The 25365-nt window shown below is 36.9% G+C and overlaps 2 protein-coding genes across 15 annotated transcripts in view; one reads left to right on the top strand and one right to left on the bottom strand.

Annotated features, from left to right (window-relative positions):
• PACRGL (parkin coregulated like) overlaps window positions 1–25365 on the top strand; it is a 138873-nt gene that overhangs the window by 11831 nt on the left and 101677 nt on the right. Inside the window, exons 8-10 of one of the 6 annotated variants that reach the window (XR_001920064.2) lie at window positions 17–154; window positions 4580–4665; window positions 22196–22296. Coding sequence is in view for 1 of the 6 variants with exons in the window: in XM_018067866.2 (XP_017923355.1) it covers window positions 17–73 (57 nt within the window). In the remaining 5 variants the exon portion in view is untranslated. Of the gene's footprint in view, window positions 1–16; window positions 2778–4579; window positions 4666–22195; window positions 22320–25365 lie in introns of those variants that run through there. The other 5 variants (XR_001920066.2, XR_001920065.2, XR_001920063.2 and 2 more) reach the window with 5 other exon arrangements.
• KCNIP4 (potassium voltage-gated channel interacting protein 4) overlaps window positions 2706–25365 on the bottom strand; it is a 415466-nt gene continuing 392806 nt past the window's right edge. For 8 of the 9 annotated variants that reach the window (XM_018067828.1, XM_018067808.1, XM_018067822.1 and 5 more), the window contains 6 exons: window positions 22158–22227; window positions 17876–17946; window positions 9375–9482; window positions 8182–8286; window positions 7799–7861; window positions 2708–2871 (listed from right to left, as the gene is read on the bottom strand). In XM_018067828.1, the coding sequence (XP_017923317.1) occupies window positions 2824–2871; window positions 7799–7861; window positions 8182–8286; window positions 9375–9482; window positions 17876–17946; window positions 22158–22227 (465 nt within the window). In that variant the 3' untranslated portion in view covers window positions 2708–2823. Of the gene's footprint in view, window positions 2872–7798; window positions 7862–8181; window positions 8287–9374; window positions 9483–17875; window positions 17947–22157; window positions 22228–25365 lie in introns of all 9 variants that reach the window. The other variant, XM_018067802.2, reaches the window with a different exon arrangement.

A 25365-nucleotide genomic window follows, 5' to 3' on the forward strand; every position in this document is an offset into this window, starting at 1 on the left:
TTGTTTTCTTCAACAGCCAACTGTGGCTATCATCAAATCGAAAATTCCAACCTATTGTTCTATCTCCCCTTGAACAAGAAATCTATAGTGATTTGTACTGTAAGGTGAAGTTTGGAAAGAAGCTGCCTGTGAACATCACTGACACTTATTTGGGGTATGATATATTCTCTTAAAATAATCACAATTCTTCACTATGATGGAGAGTGGGAGTCTTATCAGTTTGAGAATATGTAATTACAGAAGACTTCTCTATATTTGCATATGCATTGTGCTTATGATGACATTGATTAACCTGCTGTTATTTCAAAAGCAGAGTAAATATTGATTCTTATTTTGTCGTAAACTACAATTTCATTTAATATATCTGCAGTGCTTAACATGTTTTGTATATTTGGGTGATGCAAACAAATTTGGCAGTAATTACTTAAATAGTAAGTAACTTGGTGTTAAATGACATATTTATACCTGCTTTTGAAACATATGACTTATTTTGTGACAGGCACAGATGGACGCATTTAGACATAGAACTGTGAGCACTCATAGACTTCTTCAGAGTCAGCTTTTCAAGGTGTGAAGCTGAACACACCAAACAAGGAGCATATGGTGCAAAGCTGAACTTGCTCAGTGCATTCTCAGCACATTGTTTTGAAATGCTGGGAAGGCTTGGAGAATACAGTGCAAAGGTATCAGGTTGCTCCCCAGATCCACAGCCTAGGGTTTGCTCAGCTAATTCGTTCCAGTTAGCTTTGGGCCTGCTGAATGGGAGCTGGATGTAGGAGGCAACTTCAGAGTATTTACACTGTGCTCCCTTTGCACTGAGTTCAGGAATGTCACAGATATGCTTGGGACTAGCTTGTGAATTCCAGACTAGACAAGTTAATAAACTTCTGAACATGGAAGCTATAAAAAAATAGGAGTTAAAAACAACAAAAGCATTTTAGATGCCAGCTTACCTCTCTGTCAAGCCTTGTAGGTTGCAGCATTTGCTCATGATTGTATTTGAACTTGACTGCAAAATAATTCCATAATGTTGGAAGGGAGGGATATTTTTGTCATCAGAAGATACTGATGCGTAGAGTATTAAAAAAGTCTGTCATGTGAAAGCAATTTCAGCTTTTTTTTTGAAAATTACCACTGCTTGACTAAATTAAATTTACCTCAGGACTGTGGTATGATTGCTGCTGAGATAAGAACTGTGCTAAGTCAAGATAAATGTATTTAGGCTTTTTTTTTTTTAATTGTATTTCTTCAGTTAACAATTTTGCCAACAAGTATTTAACAAGTGAAAAAAATTGCTCATGGTCCTTTTTTTTCATGTTTACTTTATTTTTTTTTTTACAAAATGTGCACATTTAGTTTACACAAACACGCTACAGCAGATTTCAGGTGTACATGTATTGTACTACTCTTATCCTACACTGGTGATAGCAGAGCAGCCTTCAACATGCCTGTAACATCCCATCTCTACACCAGAATAGATACCTGATTTATTTTTACAAAAGAATGCTTGCAACGTTCTTTCTACTTCATTAATTCACATTTTCTGCAGCAATGTCACAATGAAGGTTGGCCTATCTCAATAGCATTTCACCTATTTTAAAATATTGTCATAAACTCTGTGGACAATATATCTTAAAAATTACATGGATGGAGGGGCATTGTTATATTTTAGGTGCATACTTTTTTAGAAAAATCTTTCTAGGTTCAGAATAAATAGCTCCAATCTTAATGAAGAAATGATCCTAAAAAAATGTAATGCATTTATCACATATAGATGATATATAGCTGAAGTTTCCATTTCTTCCTGATTCTGTCTCATAGTTACAGATATTACAAAAAGCTGAAATAGATGTTAGCCTGACTAGCAGTCATTATTAGTAGATGTTACTACATAGGGATATTCATTCTCAGCACTGAAGTGGGATGGAAGTTTCAAAGGAAGTTCATGCCTTTTTATTTATTAAAGGCAAAAAGACACATACTTATGAAAAAAGTGTTAGGATCCAGTTAAGCTTTCTTCATGAAAAATTAGAAGATCCTTAATTTTAAGCTAAGAACTTTGCAGACACATCCAAGAAGAATTAGAAATACAATATGTAGGACGCCTGGTATTCCTGTCGTGATAGATTTACTAGGTAAGTGTGATTGATAGAAGCTTACTCATATTTTTTACAGAATAAATCTACCTATAAGCAGTTTGGGTTTTTGTTCTATAACAGTTCTTCCTCTCAGGTTATCAATTTTGTTAGGTTTGGGTTTTTTTTCTTTGGAAGAGAAAAGCAAGTCAAAGGTGGAAGGCAATTGCAGCAAGATGTGCATTGCACACTGATTATAGCATTAACTCTAAGTGTTATTCAAAAATGAGGACTACACCATAGAAATGGGAAAAGAAAATACATGATAGTGCCTCTGTATAAATTAGAAGCTAAGTTTTGAGAAATACACTTGAATACCTGGAGTTTAATCCAGTAAAAATGAGTAGCAAAACTAAGAATATATTTTTAATCTCCTTGTGATTGTATCTGTTTTAACTAGGGTTTGGAATGATAATAAAACTGCATACTGTCTGTTTGAATTTGGAGTAAAAACTTGGTTTTTCAGTACAATCTTGTTAACTAAGTAGCCGCTGTTGAAGAGCTAAATTTAATAATTTGGAAAGAATTTTTTGTTGGGAAGAGTTTATAATAAAAAATTTACTTGCATAATCCATGTCTCAGTGTAAAGCTGAGTAACTTTATTTATGATAAAGTGGGAAATCCATCTTTTAGATAATGTTGCTGAATAGCTCATATTTGTCCATTAGTTGTAGATCTAATGTCTTCATTAAATCACATTTTCAAAGAGCTGCATGGATCGCATTATATTCTCATCCTGTAAAAAAAGACAATAAAAAACCAAAAATCATACACCATTACAAATGTAGCTGGCCAATATCTATAGTGCCATGGTGTAGAACTAACTGTATTTTGGTTAATTACAACATTTTCTTTCAGCTTCTTTAGAGAAATTGTTAGCAGAAAAAGGCTGTTAATGGATCTATGCTTAAATAAGTTTTTGTATATATTAATGAGACCAAAACTACCCTGTCAAGGATTTTCTTAATACATATTAAGAAAATTAAGTCTGCAGTATTTCAGAGGCTATCAGTTTATACCCACTATAAAATAGTACATTTAGACAATGGAACTCATGGAATAGTTGTACCTGAAGTGCAACTCCATACATGGAATTGCTACTTCTGTGCATTGTACAGAGGAGCCTTTTTGCAATTTTAGGACATCCTGCTACATAGCTAGGGATGACTCTAACATAAAATAGATTGAAGTGTGCATCTTTGCATGAACTGAAGAGTCAATCAGTTTGGCAAGTATCACAACACTCTTCAGCTCCTCAGTTCAGATTTTTTATGTGCTCACACTGAAAGATGGTCACTGCTTTCCAATGCTACTTCTGCTTTCTGATTGCTTTGCATTAGGTAATGTTTTAAGAAAATCTTCAGCTCCCAAGTTTTGCATAGTGCTTAGTGATGCATCCCTCTGTACTCCAGTTTTTATCAGTAAATAACTCTCAACACAGTGCTCAACACAGCACTCAGAAAACAGTATTTTTCTTTGTAAGCTTTACATTTCAGTGTATAGAAGAAAGAGTTTACTTACAGTAGCCTATATTTATTGGCATTTCTGGATCAACAGTTGCTTGCACAAAACAATATATGTACACAATACAAAAGTTTATTACATGCTCATTTAGCATTTGCTGGTCTTCACTGTAATCAGCCTATATTTTAATCTGAATGCACACTCTTTAGCACTTTCTTGAGAGATAATTTAGACATCTTCAATTCAAGTGAATAAAAAGACTGAATTTGATAAATTATTTTTCTAGATTTCTTGAAAGATGCCTAAAAGACCCCACTTTCTAGAGGTTATCTTATAGTACTCTCCACTACTGATAGGGATGTGATACTTCTGTACATAAATCTTCCCATAATACATGTTCAGTATCAATTTCCAGTTAAATTATTCACTGTTCAGTCTAGTGGGTGATTTGCTTTGTAAAAATGACTGGTTTGAGTAATTTGCTTAATTTATGTTATGAAACATGCACAGTGGGGTTTTTCATCTTTGATTCCATATGCCATCTCAAGTGATGTTGCTGTAAGAAATGATCTGTGCACTATTTTGTACTGATAAAATAACTTATGGAAGCAATTATATGTAATTTCAAAAAATATGTAGATTAATGCTTAAAAATTTGTGTAGTAAAATTACTATATTAAATTACTGAAAGTTAAAATAAATAACTTTTTTCCCACTGTATTGCTTTAAAATATCAATAAACTAGACAAGATCACTGATTAATGTAAGGTTGAAGTTTGGTATGACTGGCATCATTTGTCATTTAATTAATATAAACTGGAAACTAAGCTCAGCAAATGGGCAACACAAACAACATGCTCTGAATTTCCTAAGTGTTTTGCCACTTCCTACCAATTTTATTATATGTATATCATCATGAATGAAACTGGTAGTTTTCTAAAATGAGCTCCATATTTCTGAGGTTGGCTGTTTCTTTACAGAAGACTTCCAATGCCCCTTCCTTAGTCAGTCAAATGGGAAGAGTCTTCACAAGAAAATACAGGCTTGTCGTAATATTTAGAATATGGTAAGTTTTAGTAGCTTTTTTTCCTATATTTAAAAAAGAAAAAAAAGCAGATGCTTGCACTGGAATTCTTTGGCAAGTGTATCTTTTTCATTTGCCTCTTGTTTCAGTACATTTTTCTACACATAACTGATTTGTTTAATGATTCCTAACTCAAGACATAAGGAGGTGTTAGTGCATATGAAACATTGTCTATATGAAGCACAAACCTGGATGAATGAGCTTTGACAGATCTGACCTACCTTTAAGGCAGTTTTTCTTAGGTTTGAGATGGCTTCTTTGTTGTCTCCAGGCTAGCCCAGACCATCAGCATTGTGTATGGCAAGGCTTACTCCTGCAGAAAATACCTATCCCAGAAGCCTTTTTATCATTATCAGAAGAACCTGTGTCACTCACCCTGACATTCACCTATGACCCTGAATGCCTTAGTCCTTTGCCTCTGTTCTTCACGGTGCTGCTGTAGATATGAAGCAATACCTGAGTCAGACCATCTTCCACCACCACCAAGCAGAGAAAGGAGGCTAACTTGGCTTCCAACTCCAAGTAGAGGAATGCCAGTTCTCAGAAACTGGCAACTCTTGCCTGAGATAGCCTTCAAAGGCTCCTGCAGCCTTTCCCTGGCGGAACACACTTCTGGTTTGTTTAAAGATTTAGGCCTTACCTTTTTAGATCAGTCTCGTATCTATCGGGATATTAAAAAAAGGTTTTCCTACAGCTGCATTTTAAAATACCTGAAAATACCAACAGCAAGATGAATATGAGTCAGCAGTGCCCTGGCAGCCAGGAGGGCCAACCATGTCCTGGGGGGCATCAGGCAAAGCATTGCCAGCCGGTCAAGGGAGGGGATTGTCCCATTCTGCTCTGCGCTGGTGTGGCCTCACCTTGAATATTGTGTGCAGTTTTGGGCACCACAATAAAGGAAAGATATTAAGCTATTAGAGAGCATCCAAAGGAAGGCCATAAGGATAGTTAAGGGTCTGGAGAGGAAGCCATATGACTGCAGCTGAGGTCACTTGGTTTGGGAAGAGGAGACTGAGACCTCATCATGGTCTTCAACATCCTCACGAGGGGAAGCAGAGGGGCAGGTAATGATCTCTTCACTCTTGTGACCAGTGACAGAAAAGAAAATGGCATAAAGCTGAGTCAGGGGAGGGTTGGGTTTAAGATCAAGAAAAAGTTTTTCACCCAGAGGGTGATTAAGCAGTGGAACAGTGGAACAGGCTCCTCAGGGAAGTGGTCACAGCACCAAGCCTATCCTCAGTTCAAGAAGCGTTTGGATAATAATCTCAGGCACATGGTGTTACTCTTGGGAATGATCCTGTGCAGGGCCATGGACAGGAGCTGGATGGTCCTGATGAGTTCCTTCCAACTCAGTATGTTCTATGATTCTATAAATCCAAACCCCAAACCTAATTTCTGAAACCACATCTTGATATAAATATGAATTGCACACTTTGCAGCTCAGAAGTCTTAATAGAAGAACACTTTTTAGTAGGCAGACAAAAATTTAGGCAGCAAGACACTTTCTGTATCAAAACACATGACCACCTTTGAAGTTAAAAGCAAGTGAAGGTGAGATAAGTGGCACGATGACAACGGTGCCTCTATCATGTAGTAGTTTAGAGAGCATCTCTCTCACATGTATTCTGAGTACTTAGAAGAGGTAAATAAGAAATCTTCTAACAGTCATGAGAATCTGAATCTCATTGGATCAGGACAGCAGGCAATTCCTTACTGAAGGTATTTATTTTCTTTGTAAATGAATCTCTCAGCCCATCACCATAATTGCTGCCAGGTGCAGATTAATGTGTCATTTAACTTCCAGAATGCTACAGACCTCAGCTGGGAAATGAATCTCATTTCTGTTTCTGATGATCACTCAGTGTTAGCAGAGCAAATACCTTTCATCTGTATTCAACAAGACTGACAAGCTGGAGCCATGGTCAATGCAATAGAGCTCTGCTGACAGATAAGACACTACCCAATGCCCATTGCTAAGGTAACACTGAACAGCCACAGTTAGCAGAGCTGTTGGCTGTCAGTCATCCCCCAAAATCAGTGGATTAAAATCAAAGAAAGAATCACTTACTAGGTAGCTGTGTTTATAAGAGCAACCCCAATGAATAACTACAGGTGCATATAAAAATAGACTGGTTCTAGAGAATCTTTGAGCATCTAGAGCTTTCCCTGTTCTAAATGGTTAAAAAACTATGCCTCACTAAATGCATTTATCTTGATAGTCTTGTTTTCTTCTGTCTCTTTACTAGTCTCTTCTTGGTGTAAAAGATAAGGATCAACGTGCACAGACTATATTGCTGGTCTCAGTCAGCTTCATATTAATCACTCTGGACAGGGTATCAGTAGACCACTACTATGACTTCTTATAACAGGAGTTCCTTAAATTTCTGAAAATGCGACTTATCTTTTCTCATATCGTCTCCTGGTCTGAGAACAAGCTGGTTTCTGAAGAGCAGAGGAGTGAAAGCAGGCTGTAACTCCTGCTGCAGAAGTTATTCTCAGCTCTATCTCTAGAGGCCAGGAGCTGCTTTCAGCTACCCAGCTGTAATGTAAACACTTGCAGCTGATAATCACAATGAATTATCAATCTCTTACCTTGAGAAAACTTGCCTGGTGTTAACGCTTGCCATCCAACACTTAGCAAGGCCTTTGCACTCTCCTTTCAAGACCTTACTGCTTATAAGCACATCATGACTCACTGAGAAGCTCATCTATAGATGATAAATTTTCAGGCAATATTACTATTGCTGTGACTATATGTCAGTTGTAACAGGACTGTGTGCCCCAGCATGGGCACAAGATAGAAATAAATATTTAGCTGAATGTGAAGAAAATTTTTGCTATCAAGTATGAAAAAACGTTGAAAAGATAAGGGATATTGACACGGTTGTCTAATGAACAAGAACAGCTTGTATAGACCAGCTCTTCTGCAGATTCAGGGCAGAAATTTATTGAGACTTTTAGTGTTTTTGTGTAATGGTATACATACATACTCTACCTTGGGAAAATGCTGTCTCTGGTATTAGGATTATCCTCACTGTCACTCCAGAATTCTGTGTAGCACTATGATGGCATTAGCCAACAGATACACATTCAGTATTTATCACTGAATACTTACTTTCTGGCAGCTCTCGATGAATTCATCTATGGTAACTACGCCATCTTTGTTTTTGTCCATTTTCTGTTAAAAAAAATAAAATGTACATTTTTCCTCCTGAAATCCTGTGTAAAACAAGTCCTTTTTATTATTTGTCTCAGTTATATGTCAGCCTAGGAACAACCATGCCAAAAGATGTAGTAAGTGATATACTGGAATAAGCTTAAGAAGCTTATTTTTGAAAAAGCAAGGTGTAACAAGTAGATCTGAGAAACTTGGGATAGAATCACAGAGAAAAAAAGGATTACAGAATTGGAAGGATATGCAAAACTGTTATAACATGGAAAATCTTTCTCTACCTGCTCACAGAGCAGTCTTTTTGGCTTGTATGTTACCTGACCTACCTGGAAAAATGTTTCCACATGTTGTCTAGGTGCATCTTCCTTGAGAACAGGATAGGTGCATTTCCCCATCATATCATATATTGCTTTCATGATATCAAGCATTTCCTGAAGAGGAAAAAAAAAAAGATGTTTATGTAATGTGCATTGTAGACACTGCTTTAACTCAGAACACATAAATAATTTTAAGGATTTGCATTTTAGAATAAAATATTGAGATTGTGCCTGATATTTTTTGACTGAACAGCTTCAAGAAGGAACTGTGTTGTTCCTAGAAAATCTAGCATCTGAGTTCAGCTTTCATCAGTGTATGATTTTGATTTTAAATTATTTAGAATATGCACAAGTTCACGGGTTGTGGGAAGAATCTCCCAATGTCTTATGAGTAAAAGTAAACAGGAAAAGAAGCTCTGTAACAGCAACTGAGTGGCCAAAGCACATCAGCTTCCTACAACTGAATTTTCCCTAGAGAAAACAGAAACACCCATGCACACACCTGCACTTATGCAGTCCTCCTTTTATATCAAAAGCTTTGAATTTTCTTAGTAGAGTGGCTTGTGAAAACTTTAATTATAAAAATAAGTAATTTGCAGTTTGCTAGGAAACTATTCTATAACTCACCCTTTTAGAGTGATCATGAAGTTTTCTAAAAGTAAAACTAAAAGTGTAATTTATATATATTTATATATATTTACATAAAACCCACCTAAAAAAATACCTATAGATTTTAATGAAAGCACTCATTTGGTCCCACTATCATTTAAGTATGTGTTTAAATCCTTGCAGAATAAAAGATGTAGGAATCTTTCTATATAAATTCTGTTTCAAGTAAAAATTTGTAGAAGTAGATTTATAAAATGAGTAACAACTATTGCGCATGTACTTAATTCCTTTTTGTCCAAATATCCTATCAGTCTATTCTAGTGACTGTATGTGCAAATAGACAGGCATAAATTGAAGCTAACCATTTCTGTACCTGAAGAATTCTGACCTTTTACAAATTTTGTAAAGATATTCCCTTTTCAGTTTTCATATATGCCTTTAAAATGAGAAAACTACTGTAATTTTTAGCATGTCTAACTTCATAATATATGGTAATTTGTTAACATGTCTAATTTGACAATGAAACCATTCTTCTTTGAAAGCAGAACTTAGCTATACATTTACTTTCAGTGACTAAAGTAAGAAGACCTTACCTCTTTAGTTATATATCCATCCTTATTTATATCATACAAATTGAAAGCCCAGTTCAGTTTCTCCTGTACTGTCCCTCGCAGTAAAATTGAGAGACCCATAACAAAATCCTAAATAGACAAAAGGTCTTGATCAGTTTGGAATTGAGCAGTTTTTCACAAACACTCAGAAATCCAGAATAATGCATTTGTCAGAAGTCTGGAAAGATGTGTTGTTTCTTTTCTTTTTTTGCTTCATGGGATTGCTGGTTTCTTAAATAATTAACAATCTAGGCACTGTTTGCTACACTCATAATTAATAAGTAAATTGAGTAATTTTCTATGAAGTAAACCATCATTTTCTCTTAGTGGTTGTATCCTCTGAAATGCCTCACATAAGTAGTTTCTGTTGAAGTTTATACCAGGAAAAAGCAATCCCTATGGTTTAATGATCCAAGAAAAGCTTAAATGGGAGTTAGATTAATCTAAGCACAGGAGGCCAATTCGGGGAGAACTATCTACTAAGGAACATAAAATTCTTCTTAAATCTGTACCTTGTTAAAGTGGAATATGTGGTTCCCAGATCTCTTAGATCAATCTGTTGCAGTCAATATTTCAAACTTTATGTATGATATAGCAGACCTCAATACTTAACACTTTTATTGGAAGTATGATAGGGAATAATAAATATAATATGTGTCCATGTACCATCTTGTTTTTGTGACCCACCAATGCTCTACTGCTGTAAGTTATTCCACAGAAATGAATCAGAAGACTTTTGGGATTATTTATATGTTATATTTGGTTATAGATTTTTGTTTCATGATAAATACTCTTGGCAGCACAAACCTCATTTACATTTAGTGAGCATCTTCCAGATTGAAGAAAATATCAAGTGCTGTCACCTGTCTTCTGTATTTCTTAGTATGTTAGCATTTTTTAAACAATAGCTTTTTTTTTCCTAACCATCTCCTCTACCTTTTTCTATTTAATAAGCTTGTGAACCCATAAATCTGTGAAATTGCAGCCATAATAGGTTGAGCAGAATATGGCAAGAACTTGTATTTAAATGTGCGTTTCTACGTCACTGGCAATGACATACAGGAGGTCTTAGAGACATTAATGCGAAAAAAGCTGAAATATTTCTTATGGGCACCAGCAAAGATTATGCATTTCCTCTATCACAGGAACAATGGAAAAGACTACACTGAGATTAAATTACATAAATTACAAAGGTCTGATGTACCATACAGTCAAATAAGTATACGTGGTACAGTGAAGTACACACAGATATCATGGCCTCAGATAGTCTAGTAGGCACAGACAGCTCTTCTGACAGTTTCAATCTTTTTAACAATTCAAGTGGCATGCTCTGGGTTTTCTTAGTCTGTCAAAAATTTCTGTCTTACTGGTGTATGTGCCCTTTGGGGTAAACGGATACATGAATCTTGATAGAGTTTTGCTCAACCTGTCTTGTCTACATCTCAATGACTAATTGAGGGTCACAGGGTTAAATCTCCAAACAGCTCTTTAACAATGTACTATTGAGCATTAAAATGTTCAAGAAATTCCGAACAGATTTGATCACATTACAGCATTACCAATTAACCTTTTTAATTCCATACCATGTCTTCAAATCTTTTCTGCACTGTTTTACATTCTTGATGGAGTTTTTCCTGAAGTCCTTCCTGCAGGTCTCCAGTAACGTTATTTTCTTAAATTATTATATTTAAGAATTCTGAATTCATTTTTATTTTGGCACTGCAACATTTTTGAATTTGTTTTATCTAAACTATATCCATTTTTCTTTTCTTGTAAATTTTCCTTCTTCTTTTCTGTGGTGCACCACCCATGTTAGCTGGCTTCCTGGCATCATTTATATCCCCATTTCCAAGGCTACCCTTCTATCATCGGTTTTAAAAAGGACACATAAATAAAACTTGACTTTATGCTTTTTTCATGGGACTGAGACAACTCAAAAACCCTCCAGGTATGTGCTTTAAACATTGCAAGAGCAAGTCACCTCCTTCCATATTTACATCAAGATGTTTTGGGACAGTTCAAGTAGATAGTTCAGGTGCATTGCCTTTGTCTGAGTGTTGTGCAAGAGTCCATCTCAGGAAAAACAGAAAGGATTTATCCTATTTATAATAGGAAGTTGTGATGAGCTGGATAAGGACCAGCTAAGATGGGACATCTTTTCTACATACTTACTTTCATGCAATTGAAGAACATAGCAATAAAATCATACAGAAATAGAATGTCTGATTCAATAGATATAGGCTAAATCCACAGGCTAGACCCTTGAAGGGGAAAATGCTCTTCATAGTGGAAGGCAATGTGCCAGGAACAGTATAGCTATGTTGGCTGTTCATGTAATAATCCATTGCAGACTGCCATAGGAAAACAACAGTGCTGAAGGTAGCAGCTGAACTCAGAGAGCATCTATCCATCTATATGTTTGTTACCAGCAACTCCTTGATGCATGAATCAGGCACACCATTTAGCACCAGAGCATGAATACAAGCATTACAATAGTAGAGTACCCAGATGTGTTTTTCTTCCTGGTTTAGACAACTAATTTCTGAAGAGAGAGGAATTCTCCTTTTAGAGCCTGTTTATTTTTTAAGTAAAATTCACTTACATCCTCTGAGGATGCTGTCACTGTCCACTGAGTCCTGCTCAGCTGAGCACCTAATGAGGAGAAGTGCATATGATCTAGGGTGACAAGACTAAAACTACAAAAGTCTGGGCTGAGACATGACTCTAGGTTGGGTCTCTCTTCAGTCTGTGACAGCGAAGATAGAAGCACAAAAGTCTTGGTACTTGCTCCTTTCCACAGCTTCCTATTTGTAACTTGCTAGTTTCCTGCAGAACATGCTAATACCTGTTAAGACTTCCTTCTGTGCCTAATTTCGATTCTGCAAGAAAGTGGGATGTTTCACTGAAGGGTTGCAAAATGGAACATCATTGCTCCCGTAATGGAGCCTCTGTGTGCTCAGTATCACAGCCTGCTCATGTTTCTGTTCTGCGCTACAGCTGTATAGAACCTCTAGTTGTGATCTGGGATGAACTTGTATTTGTGTAACCCCACAATTTCATAATTTTTAGCAGTGATTAATTATCTCCTAGCAATGTTGTTGAGGACTGATTGCTTTATCCCTCAGTAAATCTTTAGGGATAACAAGATCATTAATAAATTAATTGACAAGTTTCTTAGTGTGCTATCTCAAATCCATAGGAAAGCTTAAAATTATTCCACTTGATCTTGTATTCCCTTATGTCTTGTTCAAGGCCAGGAGAAGTAGGTAGGCAGGACCCTAAATCAATTTTTTAATTTAGATTTTAGGATTTTGAAAAGGAATTAAGTGATGTCACAGAAGTGGTGGAGCCCTGATGCGTGTAAAACAAAGGTCACAGAGGAGGAGCTGTTGTTAAGAGGAAATGTATTATTTCTTTGTAGTGACTTTAAATCAGCTGGTGGTAAAATGCTTATGAGATCACCACTGCCCTGAGAAAATTTAGCTCATTTCCTACATAACATGAACAAAGCTTTTTATGTTGAACCCAGAGAATCCTGCTTGTTAGCCTCATGAATTTCAACAAGGCCAAGTTCAAGGTCCTGCACCTGGGTCAGGGCAATCTGAAGCCCAAATACAAGCTGGCCAGAAAATGGATTGAGAGCAGCCCAGAGGAGAAGGACTTGGGAGTGTTGGTTGACAAGAAGCTCAACATGACCTGGCAATGTGCACTGACAGCCCAGAAAGACAACTGTGTCCTCGGCTGCATCAAAAGCAGCATGACCAGCAGATTGAGGGAGGCGATTCTGCCCCTCTGCTCTCACAAGACCCCACCTGGAGTACTGCATCCAGCTCTGGAGCCCAAGGACATGGACCTGCTGAAACAAGTCAAGAGAAGAGCCACAAAGCTGATCAAAGGACTGGAGTACCTCTGCTATGAAGACAGGCTGAGGGAGTAGGACTTGTTCAGCCTGGAGAAAACTCCAGGGACACCTTATAGCAGCCTCCAAGTACCTAAAGAGGGGTACAAGAGAGCTGGAGAAGGACTTTACACAAGGACATGTATTGATAGGACAAGGGGAATGGCTTTAAACTGACAGAGAGTAGGTTTAGATTAGGAAGAAACTCTTCACTGTGAGGATGGTGAGGCACTGGAACAGGTTGCCCAGAGAAGCTGTGGGTGCCCCATCCCTGGAAGTGTTCAAGGCCAGGTTGAACAAGGCACTGAGCAACCTGGTCTAGTGGAAAGTACCCCTGCCTGTGGCAGGCTGGTTGGAACTAGATGATCTTTAGGGTCCCTTCAAAGACACTCTATGATTCTATGATTCATTAAACTACTGCCCTGTCTTGGAAATCACTTTTATTATTAATGAAATATCAAAGTTGTGTTTGATCTTAGAACTGTACTCCTCTATGGAACTGAGTTAGCATGCTTGCTAGTTTATTAACTGATTGTCGTGGGTTTCTGTGGCTGTTTTTTTTTTTTTTTGGTAGGGGGGGCTACATGGGGTGATTTCTGTTAGAAGCTGCTAGAAGTTTTTCCCCTGTGGAGCCAATGATAGCTGGCTACAGGAGGGACTTTCTGCTGTTGGCCAAGGGAGAGCCAATTGTTGCGCCTCTGTGATAACATATTTAAGAAAAAGTTTGTTGCGCAGAAGAGATTGGAGCCGGGGGTGTTGCCGACAGAAGCCTCTGGGCCCAGGGCTGAGCCCCGTGGCCCTGGCCCAAGGCAGGCATGGCACTGGAGCTGAGCTGGCTCAGGCCATGGAGAGAGGAGCCCACGCCAGAGCTGGTTATTCCCAGGTAGGACTCAATTCATGGCCTTGTGGGGGACCCACATCGGTGCAACTCATCTGTTAAAGACTGCATCCTATGAAATACCATCGGGGTGCAGAGACCCCCTGCACCCCATGGAGGAATGACCTTTGGAACGGCAGATATGGAAGACCTGCGGCCCGGGGAGGATGTGGACCCACGTTGGAGAGGTCCATCAAGGACTGTTTCCCATGGGAGGGACCCCACGGAACAGGGGAAGGACTCAGAGCTTTGGCTCCCCTGTAGCCTGTGGTGAAGACTATGGTGAAGCAGGTTGTCCCCCTGCAGTCCACTGAAGGGTGACCCACAGGACAGCAGACTTGGAAGACCTGTTGCCCTATGGGTGGACTTCTTTTTCTGCACTGATGCAGGGGGAGGAGGGAGAACATGGAAAGAAGGAGGGGTGGTTGGAAAGTGTGTTTAAGACTGTTTTATTTTTCACTCTTTAGCTCTTATCCTGTTAGTAATAAATTTTAGTACCATCCTCACGCTGAGTTTTGTTTTGCCTGTGTGACTTCTCCCAGCTCTTAGTGATTTTAGTGGGTGCCTAGAATACGGCCAGGGTCAACCCACGGCCCCGATGAAAAATTCTCAGGTAACAATTGAGAAATAATGCAATCAGAAAATCACCAACAACTTTGCTAAGCAATATTAATAATTGTTTGAAAAAAACAAATACAAGTTTGGTTTTGATTAAATATGACAAAAATCTTTAAACATCTCCATTGTGTTTGGGCACAGCTTTGTGCTTTAAGGCATGGAGAAGTAGTGGAATTATTGAGTGACTTTCAGCAAAGTCATATTTAGAATAGCCTTAATCTGCACAAAGGATATTGTTTGGATGGTTGTATGTGGGTGCAATGTGCTTTGCCTTTGACAACATGTTTAAAGTTAATTAGCCTCCCTTCTCCTGACAGTGTAAATAGCCTTAAGGCCCAGATCTTCATTTTCGTTCTGTGACAATATATATGCAGCAAGTGGAAACTTTGCTTTTGCATCTGTCTCTGACTGATGGAAAAAAGAACTTCATTTCATAATATGCCCAAAGAGCCCTTCTGGGTCACTAGGCCTTCAGAAACTCTGTCTCTCAAGTTAAAGCAAAACTAGTTGGCATAACTAATGAAATAAGCTCGTCTCAAAACTGATGCAGTCATGGGATAAGGAGAAATAAGTTCAAGTACCTATTTAATGAGTTTGCTTTTTTATGCTACATAAAATGCTTCACTTAGAGATCCTGACTCTTATCAGAGAGCATACAGATTCAGGGCTGACAAAACTCTAAGGACATAACAATCTCACCAAGCTATCTCATCTAATTGAAGTGTGCATTTAAGTTGTGCTAAATTTTAACACTTCACTGTGGATGGTTGAAAATTTGAGAAAAAAAAACAGCAAAAAGCTAGAACAAATTCTCCTTTTACCCGCAACTCCAGCTCCCACTGCTTCATCAGAAAATGGAGAGTGCAACACAAAACAAATGTCATTCTTACCTACAAAAGAATTTTGCTATGAAATTTCAGATTTTCATATCCTTTCTACACAGAAGATAGCCAGTGCTTTTCATCGTAGGTCATTATATTGAGTTATATTTACTCCTACACTTTGATATAGAAAGTAAACTGGAGAGAATGATTATTTGTTCTCCAAACTTTTAAATCACTCCCTCTCTACCTTTTGAACTGTTTACTTTTGTTGTTTTTCTAATGGAAATTAGAAAACTAGAATACAGATGGAATAGAAAGAATATGGCACAGTTGCACCTAGGATAAAAAGGAGCAGGAAAAAATTAGATTATTGTATTTTTCACATTTCATAATATCTATATTCACATTTTGAAGTTACCTTTAATGAGATTTGAAAAAAACCCCATACATTAGCTTCAGGAGGATGCTTTTGGAATGGCTATCATACAGTTTGTTATGTTGCTACAAGGACACAGAAGCAAGAGTCTTTTGACAGCAGCAGAATTATGCTGGATTCATAATTAGTGAAAATATTATGAAAGTCTGGATCACTCACGTCTGACCTGATAAGCTGGAAATATGTTTTAGTAATAAAAAAAAACCCCAGTGCTGCTTATATTTCTCTGATTTATTTTATTCCAAAGCCTTTTTTTTTTTTTTTTGTGCACAGACCTGCCCTGTGAGGTAATCAAAACCTTTAAAAGGGGTTTTAAATCTAGTGCATTTCTTAAGGCTTTCTGTCTGAGGTACAAATGGCAACAAATTGACCAGGAAAGGTACAAAAGCTTCTTTTGTTCCCATTATAACAGCAGAAATACTTTTTAGCTACTGATTCTAAAAATGCCTTTTCTCATTGCCTCTGCTGTTGCTGAAACTGAAAGAGGAGAAATTTAGGTTAGATATAGAAAAGAAGTTCTTCACTGTGAGGATGGTGAGGCACTGAAACAGGTTGCCCAGAGAAGCTGTGGATGCTCTATCCCTGGAAGTGTTCAAGGCCGGTCTGGATGGGGCACTGAGCAACCTGGTCCAGTGGGAGGTGTCCCTGCCCATGGCAGGTGTGTTGAAACTAGAGGATCTTTAAGGTCCCTTTGAACTAAAACCATTGTATGATTCTGTGATTTGACCAGAAGGATTTCCTGTAGAATTAGCCTATGTACAGAAGATATGAATAAAACCTCCATTCCTGCTTCTAGTTTCACATAGAGCCCACTGATTTCAGCTGCCCAGAAAAGAGTAGATGGGGTTCATATTTGTTGGGTTTTTTTTAAATAAATGCAAATAATCCCCCACAAAATTATCCGGTTATAGTCTCAGTTGAGGTATAGATTTCTGATCACAGTGCACCTGCTTGACAAGTCTTCTTCTATTGCATCAATAATAAAGCAATGAAAATGCTTAAAAAAAAATCTTTCAGACCTCACAAAATCATTCACTAAAGAAAATCATAAAAACATGTATGGGCCATTTCAATAAATTTAAAGTGGGTGTATTTATCACAATCCAATCACAAGTTGTAAAGAAATAATCCATTCATTATAACCACAACAAATCAAAGCAAAACAAACCAAAGCAAACGTATCCTTTTGCAAATTAGCTATTTTAAAAAAAAATTCTGCAGCTTAAAATAATATATCCTTTGCAGTATTTTAGGTGAGTTCTCACTTTAGTGACTGTTCTCACCTACACTATTGCAGTGAGGTCCCTTTTTACCATATTATTGTGTTGATGACATCAGTCTTACCAGGGAAAGGCAGAACTGGGACTGGGCAGCTAAATGGAGGAAGGATGAATTTGAAACTCTTGTGCTTTTAAAAACATTTTCTTTAAAGCCTTTTTCTAGTCCTTTCTGGAAACTAATAGAGTGTATGAGCCATCCTATTTTGTCTGAGTCATCTCCATAACATTAGTTGTAGTTCAGAGACCTTCTTACCTTGCAGAAGCAGAGAGGAAGATAATGACTATTTCGGGTAACTTGTGTATAAATTGAGTCACCTTTTAAATGAGCAGATTTATAAAAATATTACATAGTAGCACAGTCTGAGTTACCGGTATGGAATATACAATTGTACAATAATGACTTTTGTTATTACATTGGAAAAACTTGAAACTTGAGTCACATAAGCTAAATTTTTCATAATTAAAGCCATATAATAAAGGCCACCATACTGGACTTAAATACAAGGAATGGCAAAATAGTTTCAGAAAAAGAAGCAACAGCATCACTTACCTCAAAACTTACAGATCCATTGTGATCAGTGTCAAATGCATTAAACAGAAAATGTGCATACGTTGTGGAATCTAAAATTTAAAACAAAAAATTTAAAGCAAAAATAATTCACAGTAAACACATAATATTGTAATTTCATTCTATTAAAACTATATGAGACCAAGATATACTTTGTTACCAAAATTTCATAGCAAGACTGAATTTTCAATTAAGTTTAAACTTCTTTTTTGTCAGAGGAAGAGGGATAAATTATAAGTGCAAGTATATGGATAGAAGCACTGCTAAGAACTGAAAATCCAAAATTTTCTTCTAGAATATCTCTATTTTTTTTATTCCCATTTTTGCTAATCACTGATACCTGAGCAAATAGAAAAGACGACATGTTATTGTACTCTGAAACAACCTGTGTTAATGGGAATGCTAAATGATGGTGATGAGGGATTTATCTCATATATTTAAAATGAAAAATGTGTTCATTTGTTCACTCTAAATGAGGGAAGCAGACACTACTGGTATTTTGGTTTCACTCTGGAGACAGACCTGTTTCCCAGGTTGAAGCTGATCTTGTCAGAAAGATGCTGCTGTGATCGGGTCATATGCTTACCCATGGGTGAGAGAAAATCCTCTCCTGGGAAGCAGATTCCTAAAGGTGGTTTGCTACTTAATTCCCATTATTGTTGCATGAGGGCTAAGTGCTTGAAAACCTTGGGAAAACTGACTAAATGGTCAGTAAGACTCTGAAAGATGACCTTAAACAAGCAATCCCTTCGCTGATTATTTGTATACTTTTCAAACGTACTCCCCAGTGCATATTGATTCATTTTAGAAACACCAGACAGCATCAATATAAGTCTGTTAAGACTCTAATTTATTATAAAGATTCACCTTTCTATTTCCACTGGATGCTTTCTGAGAGGTATGACCTGCTCCAGGAGTAATATATTGTGAAGAGAGAACTTATGTCTTTTTATCTCACACTGCCCTGTGCATGTGAGGTACAAGCTGCTGGGGTTGTGGAAAGTCAGCTTTCCTCAGTGCCTTTTCTCTCCCTCAAAACCATGCAAATTAATGTAGGATGAGGCTTTGTTTACTTTTAATACTCATATCTTTGCTCTTTCTACTTCATATCTTTGCAATAAGTTTAGGTTAATTAACATTAATCTCACAAACCTGTAATAAAGGGAGAAGTGTTACGAAATCAGTGTCCCCTGTGAAGAACAAACCTCTCCCTATCATGGAAAAACCTCACCAGTGCTGAGATGCTTTTTTTCTGATTTCTTGCCACTAAACCATTTTACCTTTTGTATCAATCCTGCAAACCTTTATTTGTCACGGCCCAAAATATTGTTTTGTATTAAACTGAGTGTCAGTCTTGAGTCACTCACCTGAAATGCCACCTTGACTCCAAAGAACCAAATATACCAAAACTCAAAACTTTATCCTTCACATATTCAGACCTGGCATTTGTAAAAAAAGTCTCTGGTCTTACTTCAATATGTTAATTTCATATGATGTGAAATAATCACAACAAGAAAAAATGCAACTTTTAAACCTTATGTCTGTTAATGCATTTTTAGAGTATTAAAAAAATCCACACTACTGAAGCAGTTATTCATTCTTCCATGTATCCAGTCACCAGTGTAATTGCTTAAGCACAGACTAGCAGATAAATTCACACTTTAACTGAAAAATGTAAATTAGTTGACTTCAATTTATATTTAAGATTTTAATAGTCATATTTTCTATAATCTACTGAGACTTCTGTTGTGCAACAGAATATACTGTGTAAATCGTCTTCAGGGAAAAAACATATAATAGAGGTATAATTACTGTAAACTGAATTTTAAATAGCTTTCCATTCTCTTGGCATTAATTTCTTAAAAATATCTGAAATATTTCTAATTATTTTTGTAGATATACGGAAAACACAAGGGTGAACATAAAGATATTTTGTTTGTTGCCCATACATGATACAATATACTAATTTTTTTGGTGGTATATGGACAAAAAAAAAGTCCCTAGTTGAAGAACCTTTTCTTTCTGATAGGCTCTCTGAAAAAAAATTAAATTAAAAGCCTTTTTCAGAGTTGTTTGTTCAAGCAGTTCTGGTCTGAAATTTTGCCTTCAGAATCACAGCAGGATAAGGTACACTAGTCTTTTAATTAGAGCTACTTAATCTAATTCCCTCTGCACCTACCCTCCTAAATCTTGAACATTAATCATGTTTGACAAAATTTTAAGTTTTTAAATTAAATATTTTTTTTCAGGGATCTGATATCATAATCAGGAGGATAAATCACTACTTTGACAGGTTAAGACAGGAACAGATATTAAATTAGAATTTCATTTGAAAAACACCATCAAAGCATTTTAAACATCAGAGAGAAAAAATGATAGTCATTATACATCGAAGAATATGGCTTATCAAACTACGAGCATGATCTGTTTTGTTCATAAGTTATGGAGGAGTGTAATAATTATCCAGAGTGTGGCTTCTTATCTACAACCTGCCTGGCTGAGGAAAAATCCCAAGTTATATTTCAGGTGATCCATTGCATGTACAGAGAGGGCCTATTCATTCACTTGTATGGCAGTGGTTTTCTAAAAAGAAGTTACAGGAGTGCCCTTTCTGGCATGGAAAGCTTTTTACAAATTAACTTCTGCCTTTAAAACACATTGGTTTTACTGCAATCCAGTGTCATATCCTTTGTTACTCTTCTGGTCCCTTGTCCTGGTTATAGTCCTCCTGTACCTTGTCCTGGACAGTCTTGAAAGTTGCCTAATGAAGTGACTTGCTGGTTAATATTTAAAAATTACTTTGGTTGCCCTGAAGCTTAAAATCTTACATTCTGTTTGCTCAGATATGAACTATTATAATGATTAATCATGTTGTACCTGGTTTTGCATTACATAGATAACTGGAGCCCAGAATTACATGTAAGACGTGTTTTAATTTGGGGACAACTTTCAAGCTTTTTTTTTCCTCTTTAATATTCAGGCATAGATAAAACCATTATTTTTAACACAACTGAAATTCAAAGGCCTCAGCTGGACACAATATTTTGGCAATAAATTCAAAGATTTAAGAATCCAGTCTGGCTGCTTAACTAGACACATATATATTATGATCTCACCCCATTAACAAGCAGGGATATACAAATACTGAGAATTAATTGGCTTTGAGAATATTTTGGCTAATGTGAGGAACAAAGAATAGACTTGAACTCCTATACTTCTCAGAAAAGGCAAAAGTTAACACAGGCACCTTACAAAACAGCACAAAAACTACATAAAACGGTTCAAGACTCAGTAGGCCCATAGAAATTAAAGTAATATTGATGTGAGCTGTTACTCTTCCAAGGACATTCAGCTCTTCTGCTGTTTTCGCCAAATATTCCTCCTGAACTTCTGAGGAAAACTAAATAAGGCTTTCACATTTGTTTGTGCTGTGTTTATGTACTGCCAAGGCTGTATGCCACTGCATGAAGGCCATGGAGGATGAGGGGAGGAAGGGGATGAATTCTGATGGTCACTTCTCAGTGCTCCTTGCTGAGGTGTCTGAAACAGCTTAAGAAAGCCAAAAATCCTCTCACTAGTACACAACATCTGTTACAGATGACTGAATTATCTGGATTCAGTACTTTTCTACACTGCTAAAAATCTGACTTTTTGCTGTATTTTGTTAAAATGAAATGTGAAAGAAGAAAAAAGTATGTGGTTTGTTGGTTTGTTGGGTTTTTTCCCACAGAAAAGTGTAGCTTCCTTATTTTTGTGTTACCTTCATTGCACCAAAAGATAGTGGAGATAAAGAAATTATGAAGCCCCTGGAAATCAATTAATTGAAATCAAGGTTAGCATAAAAAGCCCTCATTTAAGAAGGGAAACTCCATAGCATTAAAGGGGGTTCTGCCATTGATATTAGGGGGTACCTGTAGTGCCCCCTACGGTTCCTCCTACTGTAAAAAGGGTTTTTTTGGAATAAAAGAGAACAGAGAAGACTGTTTAGAAAGTTTAAAAATAAATAACCTACTCAGAGAAACTTTGTTTTCAATGGTACCCAAGCACAGGTACTAACTTCATAACAAAAGACTGACTTCTTGTAGACATCATTGCATTTCATTCAGAAATATATACTTTAAAACGTGTCCAACCATCAAGGAAGTATGCCATGAGTTCAGACAGAACTTGAGGCAACAATCTTGTTAATTTGAACAGGCTCTTTTTTCAGACTTAGGAACTACCAAATATACTGTAGTATTAATTATGTCTGCCAAGTACTCACCTCCCTGTGGAAAGAACTGAGAGTAAATCTCTTTGAAGGTTTCTTCATTGACAACACCACTGGGGCATTCCTGGAAGAAAGTGAAAGACAAGAAATGAATACCATCCAATCTGGTCCAGTCAACTCGTGTTCCTGAGACCATACACAACATGTATGTGACTCTGACAGTTTAACGTGTGACTTTGCACTTTCAACCAAATATTAAGGCATTAAATGTTTATCACATTGAAGTATCTTTCTAAAGAATTCCCATGAGATAAAAATTTCTTTTGTACCATGTATCTCAATTTCAGTTGCCACCCGAGTGACGCAAATGAGCAGCAACTGCCCTGCTGCACGGCGTGGAGCCATTGCTGTCACTCATGGGCCATGGGTGGTCACTCCTGCAGCTGCAAGCAGCATTTGCATGGTATGGAAATCAAGCAGGAATGTAAGCACTTAGATATTACTGACAGAACATGCAGTAAAATTCACCTGGAAGAGTTATATTCAATGAATTCAAAAGACCCTGACACTGAAGATCTTATTCAAACCTTGCAGAACCTTTTGCCTCTTTACATCTTTTTCATAAACTGAAATATATATAAGAAAGAATAAGCAGGAAGTGTCCTGAATTTGTCAGACTGAGGAGATGACTTTGGGCAATGCACTTAATTCCTTTTTTATCTTAATTCCTTCTTTAACACAAAGGGTGAAAAAAAGCCTTAAAAGGAAAGAATTTTTAGAAACAAAGATAAGCAAGAAAATAAACATTAAGTGTTAAGGTTCATACATTTATTTTTGTCAATTGCCATGCTATTTGGACTGAGGATTCAAACATATATGCTCCTAGTCCTAAACTGGGGAAACGAAATAGCTTTAAATGAAGATAAAGAGCAGTGAAATATCTTTTACCAGTGTAATAATAGCTTTTCATGTGAGAACAAATGGTATTTTAATTAGATAAAATAAAGACCAATGAGCTACAGTTCCGACAGCTTCTGCGAAGAAACAAATAGTGTAATCTTGCTAATTGAGAGACAAATGCACCATCTGAGCAATGGATGTCAGTTCTGTAGATCTAGGATTATTTTGATTTTATGTCACTTTTCTCAGCCAAAATCTGCTTTTCATCATAACTAAGCATGTACCAGCACACAGTAAAAAACAATTCTGTTTGATCAGACAGACAAACAACTGTGTCATAGATAGACATACGAAATTATTTGTTCCCAGCCACAGAGGCTGACAGCTATGGAGTCAGAATTACAGCACAGGTCTCTGTAAGATCAGATATACTGGCTGCACTGCCTTTCGAACCAAAGCCTTAGGGGAATGGCAGGAACATCTCTACCCTTCATCAGGTAAAGAGTAATCCGTTAATTGAGGAGGCATCTCCCTGGCTGTCATGTTGTTGGGTATGAGGGCATCTAAAACACCTCTCTCTGCTTTACCAGACTTTCTCAAAAAGACTGTAGTCAGACAGGCCAGTTTCTCTGGCTCCTAGCAGGCTTACAGTTGGTCTCCAAGTAACAAGCAATAGGACAAGAGGAAATGGCTTCAAGTTGTCCCAGGGTAGGTTCGGATTGAATATTAGGGAAAATTTCTTCACCAAAAGGGTTATCAAGCCTTGGAATGGCCTGCTCAGGGAAGTGGTTGAGACATCATCCATGAAGACATTTAAAATTCTGTAGATGTGGCACTTAGGGACATGGTTTAGTGGTGGACTTGGCAGTGCTGGGTTAATGGTTGGACTTGATGATCTCATGTCTTTTCCAACCTTGATGATTCTATGTCTTTATGATTCTACTACTCTGCTTCTCTTTTTATGTGAAGCCTTCTGGAGTTGTAGAAGTGCATGCAAGAGGGCAGTATTTTTACTTGGATTGGAAGCACAATAAAGAAAACTTCAGTGAATTGTTCAAATACATACTGATATAACATTACAGTAATTCAATGTAGACAATGTAACAAAGGTATTTTATAAGTTCCTCTTTCAAGAATACATTGGTATATAATCTATGTCATTCCCAGACCTGCACAAGGAAGAACACAGCCTTTCCTCTGAGATGAGTGGACATGTGAAAGGATAATACATTACTTTGGAATTTAGAAAAAGAAGCAGTGACTTCTTTCTGTTCTGCAGGTAATTTTTTTTCAGACAAAAAAAAATAGCTAGGCACATTTTGAAGGAATTAAAGAGAAAACCTGCATATCTGAATTTGTACAGGTCAGGTACTGACTTTTTTTTCCTGAGACACTTAATAAATAATGACTGACAAAATGAGCATCTAAGTTTATCTAACTCTATGGCTTATTAGCATGCAATGCACTTTTTCTCCCTTTTCCTTGGATGACAAAGACATACTAACTATACTCATTTTGCAAAGAGTGCTCTCCCCTTTTTTACAGGAAGTGCCAGCAAAAACAACTCTGTCAGTCCTTAGCCTGTAGCTGTGAAGAGCTAGAGGAGAATTAAGGGTACTCTGTAAAAGTCTGTCTGATTTATTATTTGTTAGTTCAAAATGAGTTAGGAGCCTTTAAAAAAAAACAAACAAACATGATCTACATTCCTCATTTAAAGGTAGTATTTTTTTCCTGTCACTTAATAAGCTCTGGTATCACCATACTGTTTGAAAGAATCATTGCTTGAAAAGGCAACCTACTTTCAGAGAATTATTTATTAGCAGACCCAGGAATGACAGTTTGAGTTTCTCTAGTCTGACCCTCTGTATTTTCCTCTGTTCTTTGGCACAGCATTGCTGGTAACACCTTCTACATCCTTGAAGGTCTGTAGTAATGGTGTCTTAAGAACATTCATTAAAAATCTGTGATGCTGGCCAATTACTCTTACCACAACTATCAGTTCAAACTTTTCTTTCTTTAGCTTGGAACTTCCTTCTGAGCTTCTATATGACAGTGAACACTCTTGTTCTTAAATAATTGTATTCTAAAAATATATGTAGCCAACACAATTTACCTCCAAGCCTGCACTTTTCTGGACTCATAAATCTGGCTTTCTTGTGTTTATCAGGAGATTTCTGCAGTTCAGTGAATAAGATTAAATATCGTAATTGTTAAGTATGCCCCATGGCTTTATTTCAAGTTATTGCTGACTTCTTCCTTTGTACAAACTATAATTAAAAAAATCTATCTAACCTTTCATTAAACTCTTATAAAATAGAGGAAAATAATTACATAGTTTGAAAGAAAAATGTGAGGCATATTT

The sequence above is a fragment of the Manacus vitellinus genome, unplaced genomic scaffold (genome assembly GCF_001715985.3).
Source record: "Manacus vitellinus isolate BGI_N305 unplaced genomic scaffold, ASM171598v3 scaffold_0_pilon, whole genome shotgun sequence".
NCBI classification, from domain to species: Eukaryota; Metazoa; Chordata; class Aves; order Passeriformes; family Pipridae; genus Manacus; species Manacus vitellinus.